This window comes from Euphorbia lathyris, chromosome 9 (assembly GCF_963576675.1).
Source record: "Euphorbia lathyris chromosome 9, ddEupLath1.1, whole genome shotgun sequence".
NCBI classification, from domain to species: Eukaryota; Viridiplantae; Streptophyta; class Magnoliopsida; order Malpighiales; family Euphorbiaceae; genus Euphorbia; species Euphorbia lathyris.
This window is the reverse complement of record NC_088918.1, coordinates 32,412,466-32,435,748: the sequence shown is the minus strand read 5'-3', so window position 1 is coordinate 32,435,748 and position 23,283 is coordinate 32,412,466. Positions and strand designations below refer to the sequence as shown.

The following is a 23,283-nucleotide window of genomic DNA, read 5'->3' as shown; positions in this document are numbered from 1 at the left end:
GATCGGTAAAAGGTGGAGGTGGAGGTGTGCAAGGTGGAGATGGCGGCGTGCGAGGTGGTGGTAGCAGCGGTGTGCAAGGTGGTAGCGGCGATGGAGTGCAGTGGAGGAGATAGAACCCTAGAAAAAAATCGAAGCAGAGAGAATAGGTAAAAAAAGCACGAGATTCTATTTTATAAAATGTTTAAAAATTTTAATATTTAAAACTTCTAATATTTGTTACTTAATTAAATGGTTAATAAGAAGTAGAATTGGTTTAGATGGTTAAGGCGATTAACAATGTTCCATTTGGTTAGGTGTTTGATTCTCCATGTCTACATTTTAGGTAAATATTTTTTATTTCATTTTATAAACGGGAATTAATCGGGATAATTTTTATGACTATATAATAATGTTATACCTTATTAATAAATTATAAATTTATATTATTGTAATTAGTTTACCAAACCTTACAAAATATATATTATATAATATTTCTCCTTATATAAAGTTAATGTATGAAATATAAATTTATTATTGCTGCACTTTCGGTTATTTCAGTTCGGTCCAATCCAATCCAATTCAATCCGGTTATCGGTCTGGCCCTGGATAAATTTCGGTCCAGTTCTTTGACAAAAAGTCAACGGTCCAATCCAGTTCGGTTCTCCAAAAAAAGTCAACGGTTCGGTCCAATTCCGGAGTTTTTTCCTCGGATATTCGGTCCGGTCCAGTATCTCCAGGATCCGCGCCCAGCCCTACTAGCCATTCTCCCATCGACGGAGCCATGCTCTTCCATCGTTTATCTGAACCAAAGACCTGTTTCCACACCCTTTTTGCTGACTCGCAGAGTACCAAGGCATGTAGAGCGGACTCATCACCCCAACCACAACTTGGGCACCTATCCTCAGCCATCACGCCCCGGCCTCGTAGCTGACTAAACGTTGGGAGAATATTTCTGCAGCACCTCCAGACAAAGTGTCGAATTTTCAGCGGTACATCAAGTTTCCATATCCACTGCCAATCCGTTCGTTTATCTAATGTCGATGCTCCCCCATTCTCACACATGTGCATCTCCTCGGCAATATAGTAGGCAGATTTGACCGAGAACTCTCCAGACCGAGTCGCAGGCCAGTAGATCTCGTCCTGAGGTCGACGCCAACTGAGTGGTACTTTCTTAATTTCCATCGCTTCATCCTTGCTAAATAATGCATTTAGTAAGGGTGAATTCCATTGATTTGTAGTACTGTCAATCAACCTATTAACCTTACTAAAATCCACCTCGCCTAGCTTGGTTAGAGGTTTTTTAGCATTTAGTCCAGGGACCCAATTAGATCTCCAAATATCGATGTTTTCTCCATTTCCCACCTTCCAGCATATACCTTTTCGGATCAAAGTTCTAGCCCTAAGCAGTCCTTTCCAAACATAGCTATCATTATACCCATTCTGAACTAAGAGGAAGTCAAAATTTGAGAAGTATTTACCTTTAAACATTCTGGCACATAGACTGTGCGGATTAAAGAGGATTCTCCAGGCTTGTTTTGCAACCATCGCCAGATTAAAAGATTCAAACCAGCGAAAGCCCAATCCTCTTCCCACTTTAGGTTTACACAGCGCTTCCCATGATAGCCAGTGAATAGCTCGCTTCTCAGCATTACCCCCCCCCCCCCCCCACCAGAATCTCCCAATCAAAGACTGGGCATCCCTGCAAAAAGAGTGAGGAACAATAAAGCAAGATAGTAAGTATTGTGGGATAGCCTGTGCAACAGCCTTAATTAGGATCTCTTTGCCTCCTACTGACAAGAATCGTTCACCCCAGCCATGTATTTTTTTACTGAGCCGTTCAAGCAGAAACTGAAAAACTGCCTTTTTTGACCTCCCAATACACGTTGGCATCCCCAAGTATTTGGGAAAGTGCCTAACCTCTTTTACTGCAAATAAATTCGTGAGCATACTTTTATTATTCTGACTGACTCCACTGCTGAAAGAGATATCAGATTTCTCAAAATTTACAACCTGCCCAGATGCTTTTCCATACTCTCCCAAAATGGATTTCACCACATTGCCTTCCTGAATATTGGCCCGACCAAAAATGATTGAGTCGTCCGCAAAGAGCAAATGGCTAACCACCGGGCAGCTCCGCCCTGCTTTGATCCCATGGACCCTACCCCTTCGCACTTCAGCTGATATCCGAGCTGATAACCCTTCTGCACATAGAACAAACAGGTAGGGGGACAGGGGTCTCCTTGTCTAATGCCTCTGCTAGGCTTTACAAAACCCCTCGGTCGACCATTAATAAGAAAGGAGAAGGTAGTTGATGTAACACAGCACATAATTAACCTGGTAAACTGTACCGGGTAGCCCATTTTGCTTAACATGCCCTCAAGGAAAGACCACTCTATTCTGTCGTATGCTTTACTCATATCCAGTTTAAACGCAAAAGCACCTTTCTTGCCTTTTAGTCTGTGCTTCATGGAGTGGAAGACTTCAAAGGCAATAAGGGTGTTATCAGTAATAGCTCTTCCTGGGACAAAAGCACTTTGCTCCTCACCAACCACATCATTCAAAGTTGTTTTCAATCGATTAGCAATGACCTTTGAAAGGATCTTATACAGTACATTGCATAGACTAATTGGCCTGAGGTCTTTCACTGTAGTAGGATTTTTTAATTTTTGGTATCAGGGTTACAAAGGTGTGGTTCAAATCAGCCGGCATAATACCATTGTTGAAGAAATCAAGGGCTAATTTAATTATATCAGGGCCAACAACGTCCCAATAGGTTTGAAAGAAGAGGGAAGACATACCATCAGGGCCTGGCGATTTATCCGGGTGAATATGTCAAATTTTAATATTTGATTACATGAGGAAAATTTTCTTGACACTTTCCATAATCTGATTTCTAAAAAATACATTTAAATTCATTATTAATCTAAGAATAAAATTGTAAAACAGAATAATAGTTTTATTAAATTGAAAAACATAAATAATAAAATTAAAATAAATTGGATATAATAATAAATCTTTGTATGAACTAGATTAAAAGAAGAAGAATATTTTGAGGTCTAATGAGATCAGTCTTCTTAATACAGATTTTACCGTAATCTATAATCGTCTCCTAAGATACAACAGAAGTATAAATCAAATTTTGTGTTGAATTATCAATAGAAAATAAAAAAAAACTAGGATGGAAAATTTGAAATGAAATTTTTGGAATTGACACAAGGTAAAATTTTCAAATGAATTGTCTATCTATTTCTAGTAAGCAAAAAATCACTCTTATTAGGAGATTATTGAAATGTTTTTTTCTCAATTAATTCACCTGTTGAATTAATGTTACTCACATTAATGACAATTAATACAAGTGTAACTACTAAACCATTTTACATAATCAATAATAAACACTAATTCCATTAATGAGATTTAATTCTCTAATAATCACCGTTCAATTTTTATGTTGTTAAGAGATTACTAAAAAGAAAATATTGATTTTTAGTTTTTTTTTACACACCAACATTTGTTGATATGTCACTTTTAGAAACGCTTTAAATTAACCATTAATTGAAGAACAAAAACTGGATATAATAAAGCATCAAATGAATTGGATAAACGAAAAAAAAAGATTATTAGGTTTGATGAGATCAGTTTCTTAAGACATTTTGCCGCAATCGACAATTATCAAGATACAAATAGAAGTGTGAGTTAAAATCTAACTATAGGTGTCGAATTATCACGAGAAAACCAAGAAATAGGACAAACAAATTGAAATAGAAGTTATGTGAGCTGCAAAAAAATTGGCACAGAGGAAATTTTCCAGATGAACTGTCTATTTGTTTCAAAAGAGCCAAAAATCACTCTTATAGGCATACTATTTGAATGTTTTTTCCTCAATTAATTCACTTAATGATAAATTAAACTTACTCAATTAATTCACATTAATGACAATTAAAACTTCTGTAACCACTAAAACGTTTTACCGAATTAATAATGAACATTAAGTTCATTTTATGTTTATTATAATGAGCAAATTTTTATAATTATGCAAAAAAATTCACTATTTGACACATCATATTTGCATGACATGACATCCTCGTAACTACACTTATGATAATTTTTTCTCTATTTGACACATTATATTTTTATGATAATTTTTTCTCTATTTGACACATTATATTTCAACGACATGACAAACACATAGATGACCTTTTGAGTTCGGCTTTATATATATACTCGTCGAAGATCTGAGCATTTCGGGGATAATATAGTATGATTTAATTAATTTTATAATTTTTAGTTTAAAATATTAAAAAAAAAATATCGATCATACTTTAACACAATTAAATTATATTTGCTAAAATTTTAAGTTAATGTTCACATTCTTTTTGTATTAGATCTTGAAGAGAGAGAGAGAGTATTATAAGGAGAAATTTGATAATGAATTTTTATCTCTGTCGTAATTGTTTAACTGAAAATGCTTATCGTTATAATCTTTTTATGAAAATAATAATAGCTTATTTTCATTTTTTGTTTATGCGGAGTTTTTTTTTAATTAAAAACACTACTGTAAATCATAAAATATGTCAAAAACCGTTATTTCTACGATGAAAAAGAAGCATAATATATCATAATCTCGTGGTAAAATTATTCTAATATATAATAATGGGAGAGTGTAAATGTTGATCTCGTTAACTCAGCTTGAGAGAATCCATCCAACTTCATTTTTGCCCATTTTTTAGTTCTATCCCTTATTTATTTTAATTTTTAACCACCTATTACAAATTCAGTGCATTAGCTTCCATGTTTTTACAAAATATACTCGTTAGTTTCTATTTATATCCTCTGTTCAAAACCAAGACTGCCTGTACCATTTTGATTCTGCCTTGGCGCTCGAAATCGAGAATTTGTCCCGATTTTCTTTGATTAGTCACTCTAGACGTTTTTTTGCCCCTATGCCAATTTTAGCTGCATGGGCTCGGCATAGGCCATCTCTATACCGCCTAAGCAACAATGAACAAAAGTATTTTTTATTATGAATTTATTTTTTGCTTTATTATAATTTACTTTTGAATTGTTTCAATGATATTTTTGTTGAAATGTGATGTTTGCACATTTTTAAAGATATATGTTACAAATATACGTCCACAAGGAAAAGAAAAAGAAGAGGAAGACGAACAAATTACCACAACTCTTGGAGAAACAGGACTGCTGATCATAGCCATTGGAAAGAAAGTAAAGATCGCCATAGGGTTAAAACCTGAGATAAAAGAAGCCATTACTAAGGTTCTAGCATAATGCGAAGGTGTATTTGAATGGGAGGATGAAGTTCTGAATAGAGTAAGCCCATAGGTTATAACTCACAAGTTAAACATGGCAGAAGATGCAACACCAGTTGCACAAAAGAAACAAAATCACGGACCCGAAATACAAAAGGCCATCGAAGAAGAGATAGCAAAGCTAAAGAAGGAGGATGCCATTGAGGAAGTGATATACACCAGTGGTTAGCCAATTTCATCCTCGTGAAGAAACCAGACTGATCATATTGAATGTGCATCGACTTTACTGATCTCAATAAAGCTTGTCCTAAAGATAACTATCCTTTGCCCTGCATTGACATCTTGGTAGATGGAACCGATGGCTATGAAGTATATTCCTTTACTGATGTTAAGTCCAGTTAGGGTTTAGGGTTTAGGATACAGATGGATCCAAAAGATCAAATCAAAACCTCATTTGTTACTCATCCGGCCACATACTGTTTTAAGGTCATACCTTTCGAATTGAAAAATGCCGGTGCAACGTACCAAAGGATGATGAACAAAATCTTCGAAGGAAAGGATGGTAGCAATTTTTCAGTGTATGTTGATGAAATTATCATCAAAAGCATCTCCATGGAAAAACATGCTGAAGACATCAAAGAGATCCTACAAGTCCTGCAACAATATAATGTGAAGCTCAACCCTGGGAAATGTACATTCGGCACCATATCTGGAAAAATTTTAGGCTATGTCATTAGCCATAAAGGAGTGGGCACGAACCCATATAAACTGAAAGCAGTATTAGAAATGAAAGCATCCGAGAACATTAGAGAAATAGAAAGGTTGAATGGGCAGATAATAGCCTTAGGGCAATTCGTTTCATGTTCTGCTAGACGATCACTACCTTTCTACGAGGTAATAAAAAAGCGAAAAGCATTTGAGTGGACACCAAATTGTCATCAAGCTTTTGAAGGCATAAAACAATTCCTAGCCGAACCTCCTTTAATGAGTAGGCCAATTTTGGGAGAAAACTTGTATCTGTACATGTACATTACTGACAAGCCTGTTTGCACTGTGGTTATCCGAGAAGAAGGACAACAATTCCTCATCTATTATGTCATCAAAGTGTTGAAAGACATTGAGACCCGCTATTCAAATTTGGATAAAATGGCTCTTACATTCGTAACAACATCCATATGACTTAGACCTTATTTTTAGGCCTATCTTATAATTGTATGAACATGTATCCCGATGAGGAAAGTATTGCAGAAGCCTGAAATATTGGAGAGATTGGTGGAATGGTCCATATGACTGGGGGAATTTGATATTCAATACGAGGGAAGAACCGCCCTCTATAGTCAAGTGCTTGTGGATTTCATCAACGAATTTACGGAAGAAGCCAAAGATTCGCCAAAAGTAGGAAAAGAAGAGTGGACAATGTACACTGACGGGGCATCTTCGGTAGAAGGAGCATGAATTGGTGTTGTTATAAAAGGCCCTTAATACATCAAGATCCATTATGCAACAAAACTTGCTTTCCCTACCACCAACAATGCAGAAGAATATAAGGCAATGGTATTAGGGCTACGACTATTAAAAGAGATCGCCCCAAAGCGGATCGTAATCTATAGTGATTCCCAATTGGTTGTCAATCAAACCACTAAAAATTATGAAAGACGAAACTCTACATTTATATATCGAGGAAGTTCATAGTCTCATTCATGTCATGGAAGAGAAAGAAGTAAAATGGGAAATGGTGCACATACAACGAGGATCCGCTACAAAGGCGGATCAATTGGCTTTTCATACAAATCAAAATGAAGTTATAGAAGCTTGTTCATTAGAGACTAAAAAAAGTTATTCTCAATGGGATTGGAGATAAATTCCTTATTTTGATTAATGAGGCCTGATATTGTTTAGTTAAGGAGCATATGGTTGTGGTTTTGAGATTTGTAAATGATAATGGAAAAGTGATCTAATGGCTTATTGGATTAGTGCATGTTCGTGAGACATCTGCACAATGTTTGAAAAAAGCGATTGATGCATTCTTTATTGTGAATAGATTATCAATTACAAGGCTTAGAGTTCAAGGGTATGACGGGGCTTCTAATACACGTGGTGAGTTTTATGGACTAAAAGCACTCATTTTAAATGAAAACAAGCATGCACATTATATTCACTGTTTTGCTGACCAACTTCATTTAGTTGTTGTTGCTGCTGCAAGGGCTTGTCGCCCGATGATTACCTTTTTTTATTATGTTCCTATTATTATGAATATTTTTGGTGCCCCTAGTAAAATAAAGGATGCTCTTCTACAATTACATCATGAGAAAATAGCACAACAAATAGAAAATAATGAAAGTTCTACAAGAAAGGGCGAGAATCAAGAAATAAATTTAACTCGTCCAGGTGATACATGTTGGGGTTATCACTATAAAATGATAGTCCGCCTTTTTCACATATGGGATTCAGTGATAGAATTGCTTTAAGCCGTATCAAATGAAAGCATTAATCCTAAATGTCAAGGCACTATTGATAGTTTGATTACGGAAAATGTTAGATTTTGAATTCGTGTTGCTCGAAAATTTGATGGCATTTCTATTAGGCATGACAAATGGATTATCCCAATTCTTACAAGTTAAAAATCAAGACATAGTTAGTGCTATGCGCATGATTAAATTTGTGACAAATGGCTTGCGAGCATTTAGGAAAGATGGTTCAGGGAAGTTGTTAAAAGAAGTCACTAAATTTTGTCAAACACAAGATATACATGTGCCTAATATGGAAGATACCATTCCAAGTCATGCTAGTGTTGCGAGATTTCCGCAAGTGCACGGTTTCGCTTGTAGTAATAAAAGATATCGATCCCACAGGGAACGTTTTGATAATAAAATTACTATTCTGATTAAATTCGTTTTCTCGAGGCTAATAGAAAAATCGTTAAATGGTTTTAAAAGGTTTCTAACTCTAATTTTGGTTATAGTTGAGATTACAATTTATAGAAATTATATTTAGATTAAAGTTCATTTCAAAGTTTATTTATACTAAGCGAAAACACAACTTATAACTTTGATTTGTTTAGAAAGATATAACAAATTATCAGTTTACTCAATTTAAAAGCATTGAACTGTAATCAATCTTTTCCCTCGGCCTTGATTGATTACCTTAATCAAATTCGGTGTTTATATCCGATTAATTGATCTCTCGCAATGACCAAATATAAATCCGAATTTTCTTAAGTGTCCAACAAGTTAGCATGAAAAATACCAAGATCTTTTTATAAATACTTTGCATGAAACACCCGTTAGAATTACTTAAAGAAAATCGCTACATCAAACTTAAAATAAAACAACAGTAAAGATGAGATTGAATTAAAAGATATTCATTAGTTTGAGTTAAAACATCTCAAGTTAATAGAGAAGAAGAAGTTTGAATGGCATTTGACTAGGAAGAGTTCCGGGTTGTCAATCCTTTACTCAACTTCATAGGTTTATCAGACCGTGGGTCGCCCCCAACACTGGTTCTTCTCGTTGAATCCTCGAAATAGCACCCCTCGTGATCTATAGAGTATAAACTCGACTTGAGTAAACTCTAATGTAAATAATAAAATTTGTATCTTGTATCTCTAACTATTTGTACTTTAGTCACAAGTGATTAATTTGTGTAACTAAAACAACCAACATGAATTCTGAGTTTCTTCCTCTATTTATAATATTCCAAGAGGTATGCTGAAGAGATGTGTCTGTTGGTGAAGGATTGTCTCTATTCGGATGAAAGGATGCGTCACTTGGAGAAATAAACATGTTAAATGTGCTAAATGCCTTCGCTGTCACTGTAGAGATTCAAGAATCCCGTACGTGATTTAGGGAAGAGGAAGGAAGACGCGCATTTCAGGCCGCCCCTTAGCGTGTCGCGATCGAGATTTTGAGAATCGGTCATGACAACAACTTTTTCTTTTCTTCCTTGGTTGTGCACTGAATTCTCTAGCGTGATTTCTGATTCTCGTACATGATTTTCACTAAAGCTTGATTTCTCACTCATTTCTATTCCATTTTTGTTCCTATTTGGATTTTTCCAAATAATTAACACTTTGCACACAAATAACAAATACCAACGTGAAATCTTTCCAAAATAATATAATTAATATATTTTTTACATGAAATTGACATATTTATGCATGCTAATTTATGTATATTTTGGGCTTATTAGCTAGACAACTTATTGATGGATTTCAAAAGACATATCTCCACTGTTTTCGTACTTATGTCTTGCTTGATGTACTTGATTTTTTTTTATGTTATCTAATAATATAACTATATTTCTTTATGACATTAATCTTGATTATATTCTAAATTACTTTTATTTGTACATATATTAGACTGTTGATTCTATCATTTTTCAGAAATACAATCGTTTTACATAATCAACTTCCAAGTTACTTTTGTGTATATCGTGTCTTGTCCTTCAAATTCATTTGCTAAGTTTGATCAAGAGAGACTACTTCATTTTGCTAAGTTATATTTAGATAATTTTTCTAGTTGTGATATAACCGAGCTTCACCATCAACTTAGTCTTTACATTCATGATATGAGATCAAACGAAAATTCTTTGGTCTTCGTGATGTTAGTGAGCTTGTTAAAAAGATGGCGAAAATACAATATCATGTGTTTTTTCGTTTAGTCTATCGACTTATAGAGTTGGTATTAATCTTACTTGTTGCAACATCTGCCGTTGAAAGATGTTTTTCTGCACTGGATATTGTTAAGACGAATTTACGTAACTGGATAGGAGATGCGTATCTCACAAATTGCTTGTTGTGCTACATTGAGAATATTGTTTTTAACAATGTTGAAGATGAAGCCATTTTGCAACATTTCTAAAATTCGGGTGTCGAAGACTAAGTTTGCCAGCTATCGATAGCTCATCCATTGTAAAAAAAAAGGTACATTTATCGGTAATATAGTACATGTAACAATTACTTTTTTAGCATTTATCAATACACTTAAAATGTTATATAGTTTGATTTTAATTTTTTATATATACATGATTTTTTTTTGTAATGTCCGGCTAAATTACCCCTATTCAGAAATCCTAGATTCGCCAGAAGATGTAAGTAAAGAAAAAAGTTACTACCGTAAGAAAATAATTGAATTAAATTTATTTTTTTTTTTTTTGAAAGGAGAACAATTAAAAATATTATATATTTTTATTAGGAAAAATTTGATGTCACGAATATATAAATACACTGTAAATACAAGTTTACATTTTGGATGTTTTCATAAATAAGTACAGCTCATCTTTAACTATAAATAATCGATTCTTACAAAAAAAAAAAAAAAAAACTACTATAAATTATTTAAATTATCAAATTTAATATAAATTAAGTAATTTTTTTTATCTCTTCTAAAAATGTAATTTTTTAATCAGATCACTTTGTTAATTAATAATAAGGTGTCTTCTATGCTTATTTTATTTTTGACAAAATAAGCTTTACTTTGTCTTTTTTACCATTGGATAAAGTTCATCACCATTCAATGATGGAAAAAACAAAGTAAAATTTACTTTGTCAAAAACAAAGTAAATATAGTCTAACCCTTAATAATAAATATTAGTAGCACTATTTAATATTTTTGATTCCGTGTATTTATTTATTTTTAAAGAGGGAGAATTGATTTATGTGAAAAAGAAAAAAGATTAGACTCAATTATGAAAATCATTTTTTTCAAGAGAATAATTGTAATATTGGACACGTGTTCCAGGATACGAAGAAGTTGAAAAGGAAAGTGCATAGGATAGGAGGTTGTGACAATATCTTAATTTGCTTTTCAAATCCAAAACCACCACCGCACCTTCTGCCTCTTGTCGGTCACCGACCACCTGATAATGTACCCATAAATTGAATCCCACGCATCAACCCAATTAAGAGAAAAGGATAACTGTACTTGGGCTAAAAAAAATTAATTTAATGGTTTAAAATGATATATTAATTATTTAAATTTGTTTAATTTATTCGGGCCTAATTCTTTTATCCACTTATTTAAAATGATATATATTTTAATTTATTTAAATTTAATAATGTTCTACCATGTGGACTTAAGAGGTTAATTATGTTATTTAAGCAAGTACGAGAAACTAACGAGACACTTTATAAGATCATGAGGTCAATTGGTTTTTTAGGCCAAGTTTAGGGGGCTTTTGATATATTAAACCAATAAAAATATAAAAAAATTCAATAAATTGTTGTTCCCATGTCACCAATGTTATCCACATTACAATGATGAGATCCAACACTATATAAAGACATATAAGTTCACCAAAAAAAAAAAAATCTCTCTCAACTTTCTCTAAATTACTTTTTCCTTTACTACATATTCCTTCACAAAAAAAAAAACTTCATTAATTTAGGCATCAGAGTGTAGGCATTGGTTACCAACCATCTTCTTACCCTTTCTTATTTTGCAGATTACCTTAACAAGTCTATGACAATATATTTTCTCCAGATCAAATTAGTGCGGTAAACATGGGCTGAGAAAAAAAGTTGTGGCTCACTCTAACAGACTATATTCCACTATTTCGTCATCACCTTGGGTATCCAACACCACCCCTGACGAAAACACCCATATCCAAATATCCAGGTCCTTCAACTGAGTCGACCACCCCGGTAGATGCCAATGGAAGACCTTTGACTCTGCAACTCATCAGACTGGAACTAGATCTAGGTTTAAATGAATGTGTAGGTTCTCTGGAACCCTAAGCGGCAATGATTCCTCGATCGGATAACCAAAAAACTCATATATAGTGTAGAAATGGTCCATGAAGCCGTGAGTGAGAAGAAGGATGAACTCACTATCGAAGTGGAATGCATCTAGATAGAGCTTTGAGCCACTCAGAAAATGATCCCATAATTTTCTCAACAGGAAGAATCCATAGAGTGCTCTATTAAACATCACACACTTTGTAGCTTCCTCATGTGCCGCCAAAGTAAAGATATGTCCCGCACATGACATCCACCATATCAGAGAGCGGAGCACACATAAGAACTAGTATGATCACTCCAAGTACCCCCATATATTTTCGAGGAAATAAAATAGGAGTCATAAAATGAAAGATACTTATCCAAAAATTGATACCGTCCCTAAAAACCGAAGGTCAGGCACCAACATACAACTTTTCAAGCTCCCCTCGATAAGGAATGCATGTTTAACCTCATTAGTGAAGAAGCGAACAAACAATTTAAAATGACCATGATAGATGCAAGTATCAATTTTCAGATTTCTAAAGTCACTGACAGTAATTCCCCACTCTACACCTAAATCCTCGAAGACCCAATGTCTCGAGGCTTTAAGTACCCCTTCCCTTAAAGAGTATAACAGGTTGGGAGATCCCATTGTGCACATAAGAAAACATTTAGCGATCATTAGAGGAAAAAAATGGCCACCAACGCTATCACATGTAGGTTATTCTGAACCACTCTTAAAGAGACAACAACGTACTGGTATGATCAACTTCTTATTGAGTCTATCCTAAGCATCAATCAGGTGGCCATAGAATGTGCTTAATATTTCATCAGCTCCATACCAAAGTATAAGATTATAAAAGATCTGAATCACCTGGTTCAAGATCTAAAACCTTTTAAGAATGGGTGAAGCGAATCTAGAAAATAACAATCCAAGTCAAACAATTTAACCTCGATGGAACCATTGATGCAATGCCAACTAACTGACGAAGCAATGATTTATCGAAAGAGCTCACAACATGTTGGCCCTGATCCTTTGCGAATCTGATGTGGCAGACTGATATTTCATAAAATAAGATGGACATCGCCTGAATCCCCTACTCCAAGATAAGAAGCTAATGATCTTTTGCCCCGACCAGTCGAGCGGATCGTGAACGAGACCAGAAACATATGAAGGAACGTCCAAAACGAGGTTTCCTTCCTCTAAATTCACATAGGAAGGAAGTCCTATAATGGATAGAGTGCATGTAATAAAAAAATGAGTAACCATCAAAACTCAAACGTTCTAGCCACTGAAACAATGAGACTTACTTGTGATTTCACAATACTGAAGGACATGATGAGGGACGTATTCTAATTTTTCTGGCCTGTTAGACTCTCTATATCCATTTTTTCGAGAAGTTTTGAATTGGTACTTAAAAAATTAGATCCGCATGTGTAAAATCCCCCCTGAACCGACCAATCCTGTCTTATTCTAAAAAGAATTACGGTTTGTTATTATTTTTATTAATTCACTCTTATTCCACGCTCTAGAAAAAAAAATGGGTTGTTAGATGTATCAAAATGACTCAATTAGAAATTTGGAATATTTATATCTCTCAAGTTTTTAACAAAACAAAAAAAATAAAATAAGGGATAAGGTATCAAAATAGCCCTACGGTTTTTGAGAAAGTACCAATTTAGGTTTCACATTCAAAATAGCACAAATATAGGCTTAACGTTTACAACATAACATCAATTTAGACTTAACGTTTATAGCGTAGCATCAATTTAGGAATTACTAACAGAACGTGACACGTCATCCGTTAAGTCTGCCAACTCAGTGCCACGTCACATAAGGTGCCAAAATAGGCCTAAAGTTTATAGAAAGTATCAATTTAGGCCTCACGTACAAAATAACACCAATATAGACTTAACGCTTACAAAATAATACGAATTTAAGCTTAATGTTTACATAATATATCCAATTTAAGTTGTGTCAAAAAGATAATTTTATTTTTCTAACATGGTACAAATCAAGGAACTGATATTAAGCACAAAATATTTTGTTTATTCCTATCTCATTTAAGCTAATATTTACAAAATATCTCATTCAAACTAAACGTCATAATTTTATTTTTCTAGCGTGGTACAATTTAAACTAAACGTTACATACTTTTTATTTATTTAAGATAATACCATTAATTATTGTTCTTGCCTATTAAAACCTTATATTTGTTTTTCATCAATGATTACATGACTCCTAAATTCCATGGGCTCATGTAATATATGCAAACTAAAAGTAATTGAATATCCACAAAATTAACACTAGTTAAAATGATATTGATATATGACCACATTGACACACAATATATCAATTGTCAACTGACAACTCATCCAAAATGTATCCAAAATGTTACCATACAACCACACAAAATCCAAAGTTCCTAATATCAGTTTCTTAATTTGTACCATGGTAGATTGAATATATTTTGTAAACGTTAAGTCTATATTGGTGCTATTTTGTACGTAAAGCCTAAATTGATACTTTCTACAAACCTTAAATCTATTTTGGTACCTTATGTGACGTGGCGCTGAGTTTGCAGATTTAACGGATGACATGTCACGTTCTGTTAGTAATTCTTAAATTGATGTTATATTGTAAATGTTAAGCCTAAATTGATATATGTTGTAAACGTTAAGCCTGTATTAGTGCTATTTTGAACGTGTAACCTAAATTGGTACTTAACCGAAAACTTTATACCTATTTTGGTACCTTATTCTAAAAAATATATATATTTTTTGCCGCCTTGCACGAAATAAAATAGCCCCTATCTCATTGCGAATGGACAAGGTTCAAGCGGAATCGATCGACACGTGGTTAGATCTTTGCTTGGAAGCTCTCCCACACCATGAGCGTCGTCTGGCTCTGACCGTCATCTGGTGGATGTGGTTCAGACGGAACAAGCTGTTACATGAGGATACATGGATTGAAGCGGAAGTGATTTTACAGAAGGCGGCAAGTTACATTAACGAGCTAGACGTTTACACGAGCCATGAAACTCCGGACCCGCACCAAGGTAACATTCCCACTGCAATTAATTCTGATTCTACGAGAGTATGGTATCCTCCACCGAGCGGCGTCATAAAAATAAACTGTGATGCCAAATTCGGTGATAATGGCCATGCGTGTAGAGCCGGAATAATTGCTCGGAATGACAAGGGGGAGGTTATGGTCACAGCAGGGATCCCGCTTCGATACTGCGAATCGGCTGAAGAAGCAGAACTTCAGGCGGTTTTGGAAGGATTACTACTAGCACGTGATTGCTGTTTCAACAACATAATCATCGAAACAGACGCACAGACAGTGGTCAAGACCCTCCAATCTCAGGTTTTCCTGGCATCATCTTTGAGGTTTCTTTATGAAGACGCTGCCACGTGGTTTTCTATCTTCCTTTCTTCGTCTATTCACTTTGTAAGTAGAACAGGAAATCAAGTAGCTCATTTTATTGCTCAATGGGCCAAGGACTTAAAAGACTCTATGGTGTTTATAGAGGACTGCCCGGCTCCCATTTGGTATTTCGTTCATAAGGATGTAACCTTCATTATTGATTAATTCATTGATTCTTTTCTCAAAAAAAAAAAAAATATATATATATATGTTATTAAAATCTATATATAATATAAAACAGTAACGATGGAGCTGAGGTGTCACTTCATTATTTTTTACTGATAAAATATATAATATATTAATTTTAATTATATTATTATATTTATCTATAAAAAGATTATTTAAATTAAATGTGAAAATAAAATAATAATATTTAATTTATATAGCATATTTATATCATTAATTGTAATTATTAAATTATATATTTTTTTTGTTAATATTTATATATTAAGATGAATCCGTACATCGCACGGTCAAAACTAGTAATAATAAAAGAAAGTAGGCAAATAAGAACAAAAGAGGCACGAAGTCCTAATAAATCTTAACTAATAGGAAACCTTTAGCATCTATCTACCTTTGCAAATGGAAAAATAACTCAATTTTGAAAAGGAAGGCACCTTTTCAATTCCTCCATTAATATATCTCAAAACCCCATTACTATCTTTGTACGTTTCTTTCAACCTCTATAATGATATTTATGAAAATATCAAATTCTAGCCGTTAAGATCTCTAAATAGTTAAATATCTCAGATATTCTGTATTCCGCGTCCCCTTTCCGTGTCCATTCCCTTGTTTTTCACCTTTTTCACATGCCACCATCTCACTTTCTCGCTCTCTTTATCGTCTTTTTGTATTTTGTTTCCATTGATGACTGTTCCAGTTTTTAATCAATTTAACTCATACCATTCCAGTCCCCCTGTTCTTTCCGATTCTTATTTTTGATTGGTAACCCCATCTTCCAATTTAATTCACTGTGTTTGGCGTTTGATTCTTTTCAACTCATCAGTTTCGATTTGTGCTGTTACTGTTTGTTTCTCCTTTAATTACTCTGCTTCTCTGTACCAAAAACTGTTTCTTAGTTGCGGATCCTCCATTGATTGGAGGAGAAAACAACTCTTCAGTTTCCTATTTATTTCCCTCTTTCTGTGAGTTTCTTTTTGTGATCTTTTCCCCAATATTCTTTGGGATTCTTTTGCTTTTAAGCCTTCTTTGTAACAAATCGCACGATCTCAATACTCTCCATTCCGTATTTGCTGGTTTCGCGTACCCACCTGGCCAAAAAACGGTTACTTCCTCTCTCCTCTCTTTTTCCATAAACCCCTTCCAGAACAAATTAACAAATAAGAGTTCAAGTTGCAACAAGAAACAAACCATTTACACTGCTTTCTTATCCCTTATAGATCCAACAATCTGATTTCCCTTTTCATTTCAGTTTCTAGAGACTTCCACTAAAATGGGGAGTTTCTGGTTTTTCAGATTGGTATTGCTTTTAGGTGTATTGGGGAATTGCGTTCATGGTTTAGGGTTTAATTGGGGAACCCAGGCTACTCATAAATTACCACCAAAGTTAGTTGTGCAAATGTTGAAGGATAATGGGATCCAGAAAGTGAAGCTTTTTGATGCAGATAGGAACACCATGAGTGCTCTCGCTGGAAGTGGGCTTGAGGTTATGGTAGCTATACCTAATGATCAGCTTGCTGTTATGAATGAATATGATCGTGCCAAAGATTGGGTCAAGAGGAATGTTTCTGTTTACAACTTTAATGGAGGAGTTAACATCAAGTAAGTTCAACCTTTTCTTCTTAATCTTAATCTTAATCTTTCTGCTTTTTTGTTACCTTTTCTGATTGAACTTGTATTTTCATTTTGGGCCTAATCTAGTTTGAGTTCATCTTTCCTTCTGTATGCTACTGCTTCAGTTTTTCACTTTCACCTAAATATTGCCTAAAGATAATATGGTAGTTGAATCTGACTATATCTTGTTAAGCAGCTGAATCTGACTATATCTTGTCTTCATTTCAGTCTAAATCATGATTATGATTGTTCACAATATATATCATGAATCAATTTGAGAAATCTTCGTTTTAAAATTATGGATTCATCCGGTTTATGATTGATAAAAAATGGAAATAGGTTGATTCTTTTCTGTGGACATACAAATTTTGCTGAACTTATGTTTTGCTTTAGGAAAAACTATAAGTTTCCTATTATTGATTCATATAAATGTTTCAGCCTAAAATATATATATAATAGTACTATATATTTTTGTGGCCGTTGTGGTTGAGATTTATTAGTCGGAAAAGTTAGAAACCTGATGGTCATTAATGCAATGCTGATGCATAGGAGTTTTATTGTCCATACCCTAGTTTATTTATATAAAGTTAAATATTTTTTCAAATCTGAGTGTTGATTTTGGATCTCTGCTATCAAGCACATGATGAGAAATTCAATAAAAGGAAAAGGTACTTGAGAATCTTAAGAGGGACTCCAACTTTATCTTCCTTTTCTTATGGACTCAGCAATCTGTCAGAGAGTATAAGATTCTTTTCTGTGCAATCCTCCTTTAATTTTTGTCTGAGGACTTTATTATACTCAAAGGATAAAACAATTGGCAAGAATCCAAGAGATGTAAATTTTGATTTTGATGAATAAAATAAGTTTTGTCTGATCCAATGAATTTTAGAAATAGATTTTTAGAATTCTTTTCTTCCAAAGACTTCTTTTTGGCATGGTTTATCCTTTAGTATCCCTATAATACCATTCATTGATTTTTTCTATTGCTCTTTTTATGAAGGATTAGAGAACCATAGAAACTCAACTGCTTTTTCCTTGATAACTTAATTCATTTTCTGTATTTTGGATGAAATCTTGTTGTTATGGATGCGCCTGTTGAAATTACACGGGATACGATTTAATCACAGAAAGATTTCGGTATTTTGTGTTACAATTTTACAGACCACATCTTTTCTTATGCTTTCTCAGTGTGGAAGGAATATTATGCAAATGTTTTGGGATTAGATTCAATTATGCTTGTGATTAAGCAAGCTGACGGACGATTTAGCATTAATTGCTTGTATTCTGTTCGTTTATTAGATATCAGCGAAAAAACTAAGTTGTTACAATGTCTGTGTAGGTATGTTGCAGTTGGAAACGAGCCTTTTCTTAGTTCATACAATGGAACATTTGTGAACATTACCTTTCCAGCACTTCAGAACATTCAGAATGCCCTTAATGAAGCTGGACTTGGAGAGAACATAAAGGCTACTGTGCCTTTAAATGCTGATGTCTATAACTCACCCCCTAATCAGGCTTATCCGTCTGCTGGAAGATTCCGTACTGATATCCTCGATCTCATGACTCAAATGGTTCAGTTTATGAATAAGAACAATGCACCATTCACCGTTAACATCTATCCTTTCCTGAGTCTATTCGGAAACGATGACTTCCCTATTGACTATGCTTTCTTTGATGGTGCACCCCAACCTGTTGTAGATGCAGGTACAGGGATTCAATACACCAACGTTTTCGATGCAAATTTCGACACTTTGGTCTCATCTCTCAAAGCAGTTGGTTATGGAAATATGCCCATTATAGTTGGGGAGGTAGGCTGGCCGACTGATGGAGACAAAAATGCGAAAAACGATTATGCTTACAGATTTTATAACGGGTTGCTCCCACGACTTGCGAAAAACAGTGGCACCCCACTCCGGCCTGGATTTATAGAAGTCTATTTGTTTGGTCTACTTGATGAGGATGCCAAGAGTATAGCACCTGGAAACTTCGAGCGTCACTGGGGAGTGTTTCGTTACGATGGGCAGCCTAAATTTGCCCTAGATTTCTCAGGGCAAGGTCAGAACAAGCTTCTTATAGGCGCACAGAATGTGGAATATCTACCAACTAAATGGTGTATGTTCAATCCGAATGCGAAGGACCTTAGCAAGCTTGCAGATAACATAGATTTCGCTTGCACGTTTTCGGATTGCACAGCGCTTGGTTACGGGTCGTCATGTAATAGTTTGGATGCAAATGGAAATGCTTCATATGCATTCAACATGTATTACCAGGTGCAAAATCAAGACGATACGGCTTGTTATTTTCAAGGTTTGGGAACGGTTACTACGAAGAATCTGTCGACAGGGACCTGCAATTTTATGATTCAAATAGCTTCAGATTCATGTGTTGTTCATCCTACATTGTTGCTGTCTTTAGCAATTGTAACAGTATTGACATTTTTACTGGTTTTGTAGATAGATATTTGGGTTGTAATATTTACATACAATATTGAGCTTGTTTTATGAATTTGAGTTATTATAGATTTATTTCTGGCAGAAAAATCAAGAAATATTAGTTATATGGTTCAGTGTTTCTGTGTTGGATGTACCCCTATGAGAGACGCATGACCTTGAAATATTAGTTATAGCGTCAAATTAAAAGATTCTCGTTTTTAGCAAAACGAAAACTCAAGTTCTCGTTTCAACAAAAGAAATGTCACTGATACTTGTTTCGACAAAACAAGAAAGCACGTGAGTTTTTTTTTCACTTCAAAAAATAAAGGCGTAATACATTACCAACTCCCTGAACTTGTTCAAGATAGTAGATTGGCTTCCTGAACTTTACAAGTGTCTCACCAGCTCCCTAAACTTGCTTATTTCGTATCACAGCTTCCTAAACTTGTCCATAAAAGTAGATTAGCTTCCTGAACTTTGCAAGTGTCTCACCAACTCCCTAAACTTGTTTATTATGTAACAACTATATACAAAAACTTATTAAACCTAAATTCTAAAAATACGTCTTCATCTATTCAAGAGGTAATTTTTTCGCTTCTCCTACCTTTCAACCTATTATAAGAGTTAGTGTTGCAGGTTTGAGAGATTGAATGGCTGAGAATCGAGAGTTAATATTATGGCTTTTGTATTTAGTTATTACAAAATAAGCAATTTTGGAGAGTTCATGGGACACTTACAAAGTTCAGGGAGCTAATCTACTTTTATGGACAAGTTTAGGGAGCTAGTGATACGAGATAAACAAGTTTAGGAAGCTGGTGAGACACTTGCAAAGTTCAGGAAACCAATCTAAGATTTTGGACAAGTTCATGGAGCTAGTGATATATTAGGCCAAAAATAAATGACTCGAATTATCATTACTGATTCTTATATTAATATGAAGATCATCTTTACTAATTTTAGATGTCACAGATGAAAAATTCTCCATATTGAAAAATATTGTTTCTTCAAAATTGACATCATAAGTGCTCTTGCAAAAAGTTTAATGGTTTTATGATACTGATAGAGAATGCTCACAGATTAAGGTAGAGTTCATATAATTAATAGAAACAGATGATGAAGAAGATAATGGATAGTATTGATAAACAATAAAACAATAAACTTACTAGCTAAGCAAACATATCCAGGGACACAGTCCCACTCCCCCCTGCCCAAAATACAGGTGGTCCCAAAATAGGTAAACACTTTTCTGATCCCCAAAATAACAGATCCCCCTTTATTTATACTAAATTGTCAACTACCAGACAAAAGCCTATTGCCCTCCCTTCTACTAATTTCCCACTTTACCCTTCTTCCTAGTGTAGACCCTCAACACTTTTGGCCCTCCCATTTCTATATTCTGATTGTTAACATTGCCACCCGCTGGGGAACTAGTCTTGTCCACAAGACTAAAGGACGGGTACTGAGTCCGTATCATAATTTCATCCTCCCAAGTTTCTTCTTTTGCTCTTCGATCTTTCCATTGAACGAGCCACTGCTTGACTTGTTCTCCTCGCTTTGTTACTGTACGGTTTGCTAGCACACGGACTGGTTGCAAGGAATCATCAATGTCAATTTCAAACCCTGCTGACAACGATGGTTCTACTGAACGAGGCTGGTCTGCCCATTTTAACATGGATACGTGGAACACAGGGTGTACTCTAGACTGTGGAGGCAATTGTAACTCGTAGGCCACTTCCCCAATTCGTTTAATGATATGAAACGGGCCATAGAACCTTGCTGCCATTTTTTGATTGATTCGCCTAGCTACAGACTGTTGTTGGTGCGGCCGTAACTTTAAGTAGGCCCAATCTCCCTTCTTAAACGTTATGTCACGTCGACTCATATCAGCCCTTGACTTCATTGTTTGTTGCGCCTTTTGCAAGTTGAACTTCAACTGAGCTAGAGCACGTGTCCTATCTTCTAACTCCCTCGCAACCATTTCCACTCTTACTTCTCCAAGTACGAACTGAAAAGGGGTGGGGGGTTTACGCCCGTAAACTACTTCAAAAGGGGTCATGCCTGACGATACTCGATATGTGGTATTGAACCAAAATTCAGCCCAATGTATCCAATTTGCCCACGTTTGTGGCTGCTCTACTGCAAAGCATCTCAGGTAAGCCTCCAAACACCTGTTTGTTACTTCCGTTTGCCCATCAGTTTCTGGGTGGTAGGCTGAAGACAGTTGCAATGCTGTCCCTTGTAATTTAAACATTTCTGACCAAAACGAACTCATAAAGATGGGGTCACGATCGCTCACAATTGCCTTCGGGATGCCATGTAGTCTAACAACTTCTTTTGTGAACGATTCTGCTACCGACTTAGCCGAATACGGATGTCTTAAAGTAATAAAATGAGCATATTTGCTCAGTCTGTCGACAACCACTAATATCGAATCAAAACCCTTAGACTTAGGTAACCCGGTGATGAAATCCATCGACAGTTCCGTCCACACCACTTCCGGAATTTCCAACGGCTGCAAAAGACCAGCAGGTAGAATCCCGACATAATTCTGAACTGACTTGCTCATTCCAACCCAATAAACGTTCGCTGCTAGACGTCTATAGGTCCGGTAGAATCCCGAATGACCCCCAATTGGAGATGAGTGAAATTCATGTAGCAGAGAACGAATTAAAGATGAGTTGGCTGAAATGACTAACCTGTTTTTGTATAATAGAACCCCACCTTGCACATGAAACCCTGACTTAGACGTGGGATCTTTGAGAAGTGCTGCTCTTATCTTAATCAACTGTGGATCAGTTTCAGCCTCCTTCATCAATTGCGATCCATCTTCCCATTTCGGATATGAGTTTATCCACTGTAACTCTCCACTTTCTTCACGTCGTGATAGTGCATCAGCGGCATTATTTAGCTTGCCGGGTTTGTAGAATATGTCAAACTCATAACCCAGAAGTTTCGCCACCCAATTCTGTTGGTCACAAGTTGTTATCCGTTGATTAAGGAGATGCTTTAGGCTCTTTTGGTCAGTGAAAACCCGGAATTTTCTGCCCAACAAGTACGGCCTCCAGTGATGGATAGCAAGAGCCAAACCCATGATTTCTTTGTCGTAGGCGGACTTTGCCAAATTTCTGTCCCCTAATGCCCTGCTGAAATAGGCGATTGGTCTTGCTTGCTGCATCAACACCGCACCCACTCCCCGTCCGGAAGCATCACACTCAATGTTCAAAGGATCTTCAAAATTTGGTAACGCGAGGACCAGCGCTTGAGTAATGGCCCTTTTTAGCGACTCGAATGCTGCTTGAGCTTGATCATTCCACCGGAACCCATCTTTCTTTGTAAGATCAGTTAATGGCCTAGCAATTTTGCCATAGTTCGCAATAAACTTTCGATAGTAACCAGTTAACCCGAGAAATCCACGAACACCTTTCACTGTTTTTGGGACTGGCCAGGATACCACTGCTTCCACTTTTGCCGGGTCCATTTGCACTCCTTCCCCATTGATAACATGACCCAAATACTCCACCAAACGCCCACCAAACTGACACTTCTTCCCGTTGGCCACGAATTGATGTGTCTCCAGTTCCTTCAAAACTTCTTCCATGTGTCTTATGTGTTCTTCCCAACTTTTGCTAAAAACCAGTAAATCATCGAAGAAAACGAGCACGAACTGTC

General features: G+C 35.4%; 1 protein-coding gene across 1 annotated transcript; it reads left to right on the top strand.

Moving 5' to 3' along the window:
- The first annotated feature begins 16,091 nt into the window (after positions 1–16,091).
- LOC136205450 (glucan endo-1,3-beta-glucosidase 8) lies at positions 16,092–19,705 on the top strand. Its single transcript, XM_065996048.1, has 2 exons — positions 16,092–17,170; positions 18,522–19,705. Exons 1-2 carry the CDS (start codon positions 16,842–16,844, stop codon positions 19,633–19,635), a joined length of 1,443 nt encoding a protein of 480 aa, XP_065852120.1. The 5' UTR covers positions 16,092–16,841; the 3' UTR covers positions 19,636–19,705.
- Positions 19,706–23,283: the final 3,578 nt, after the last annotated feature.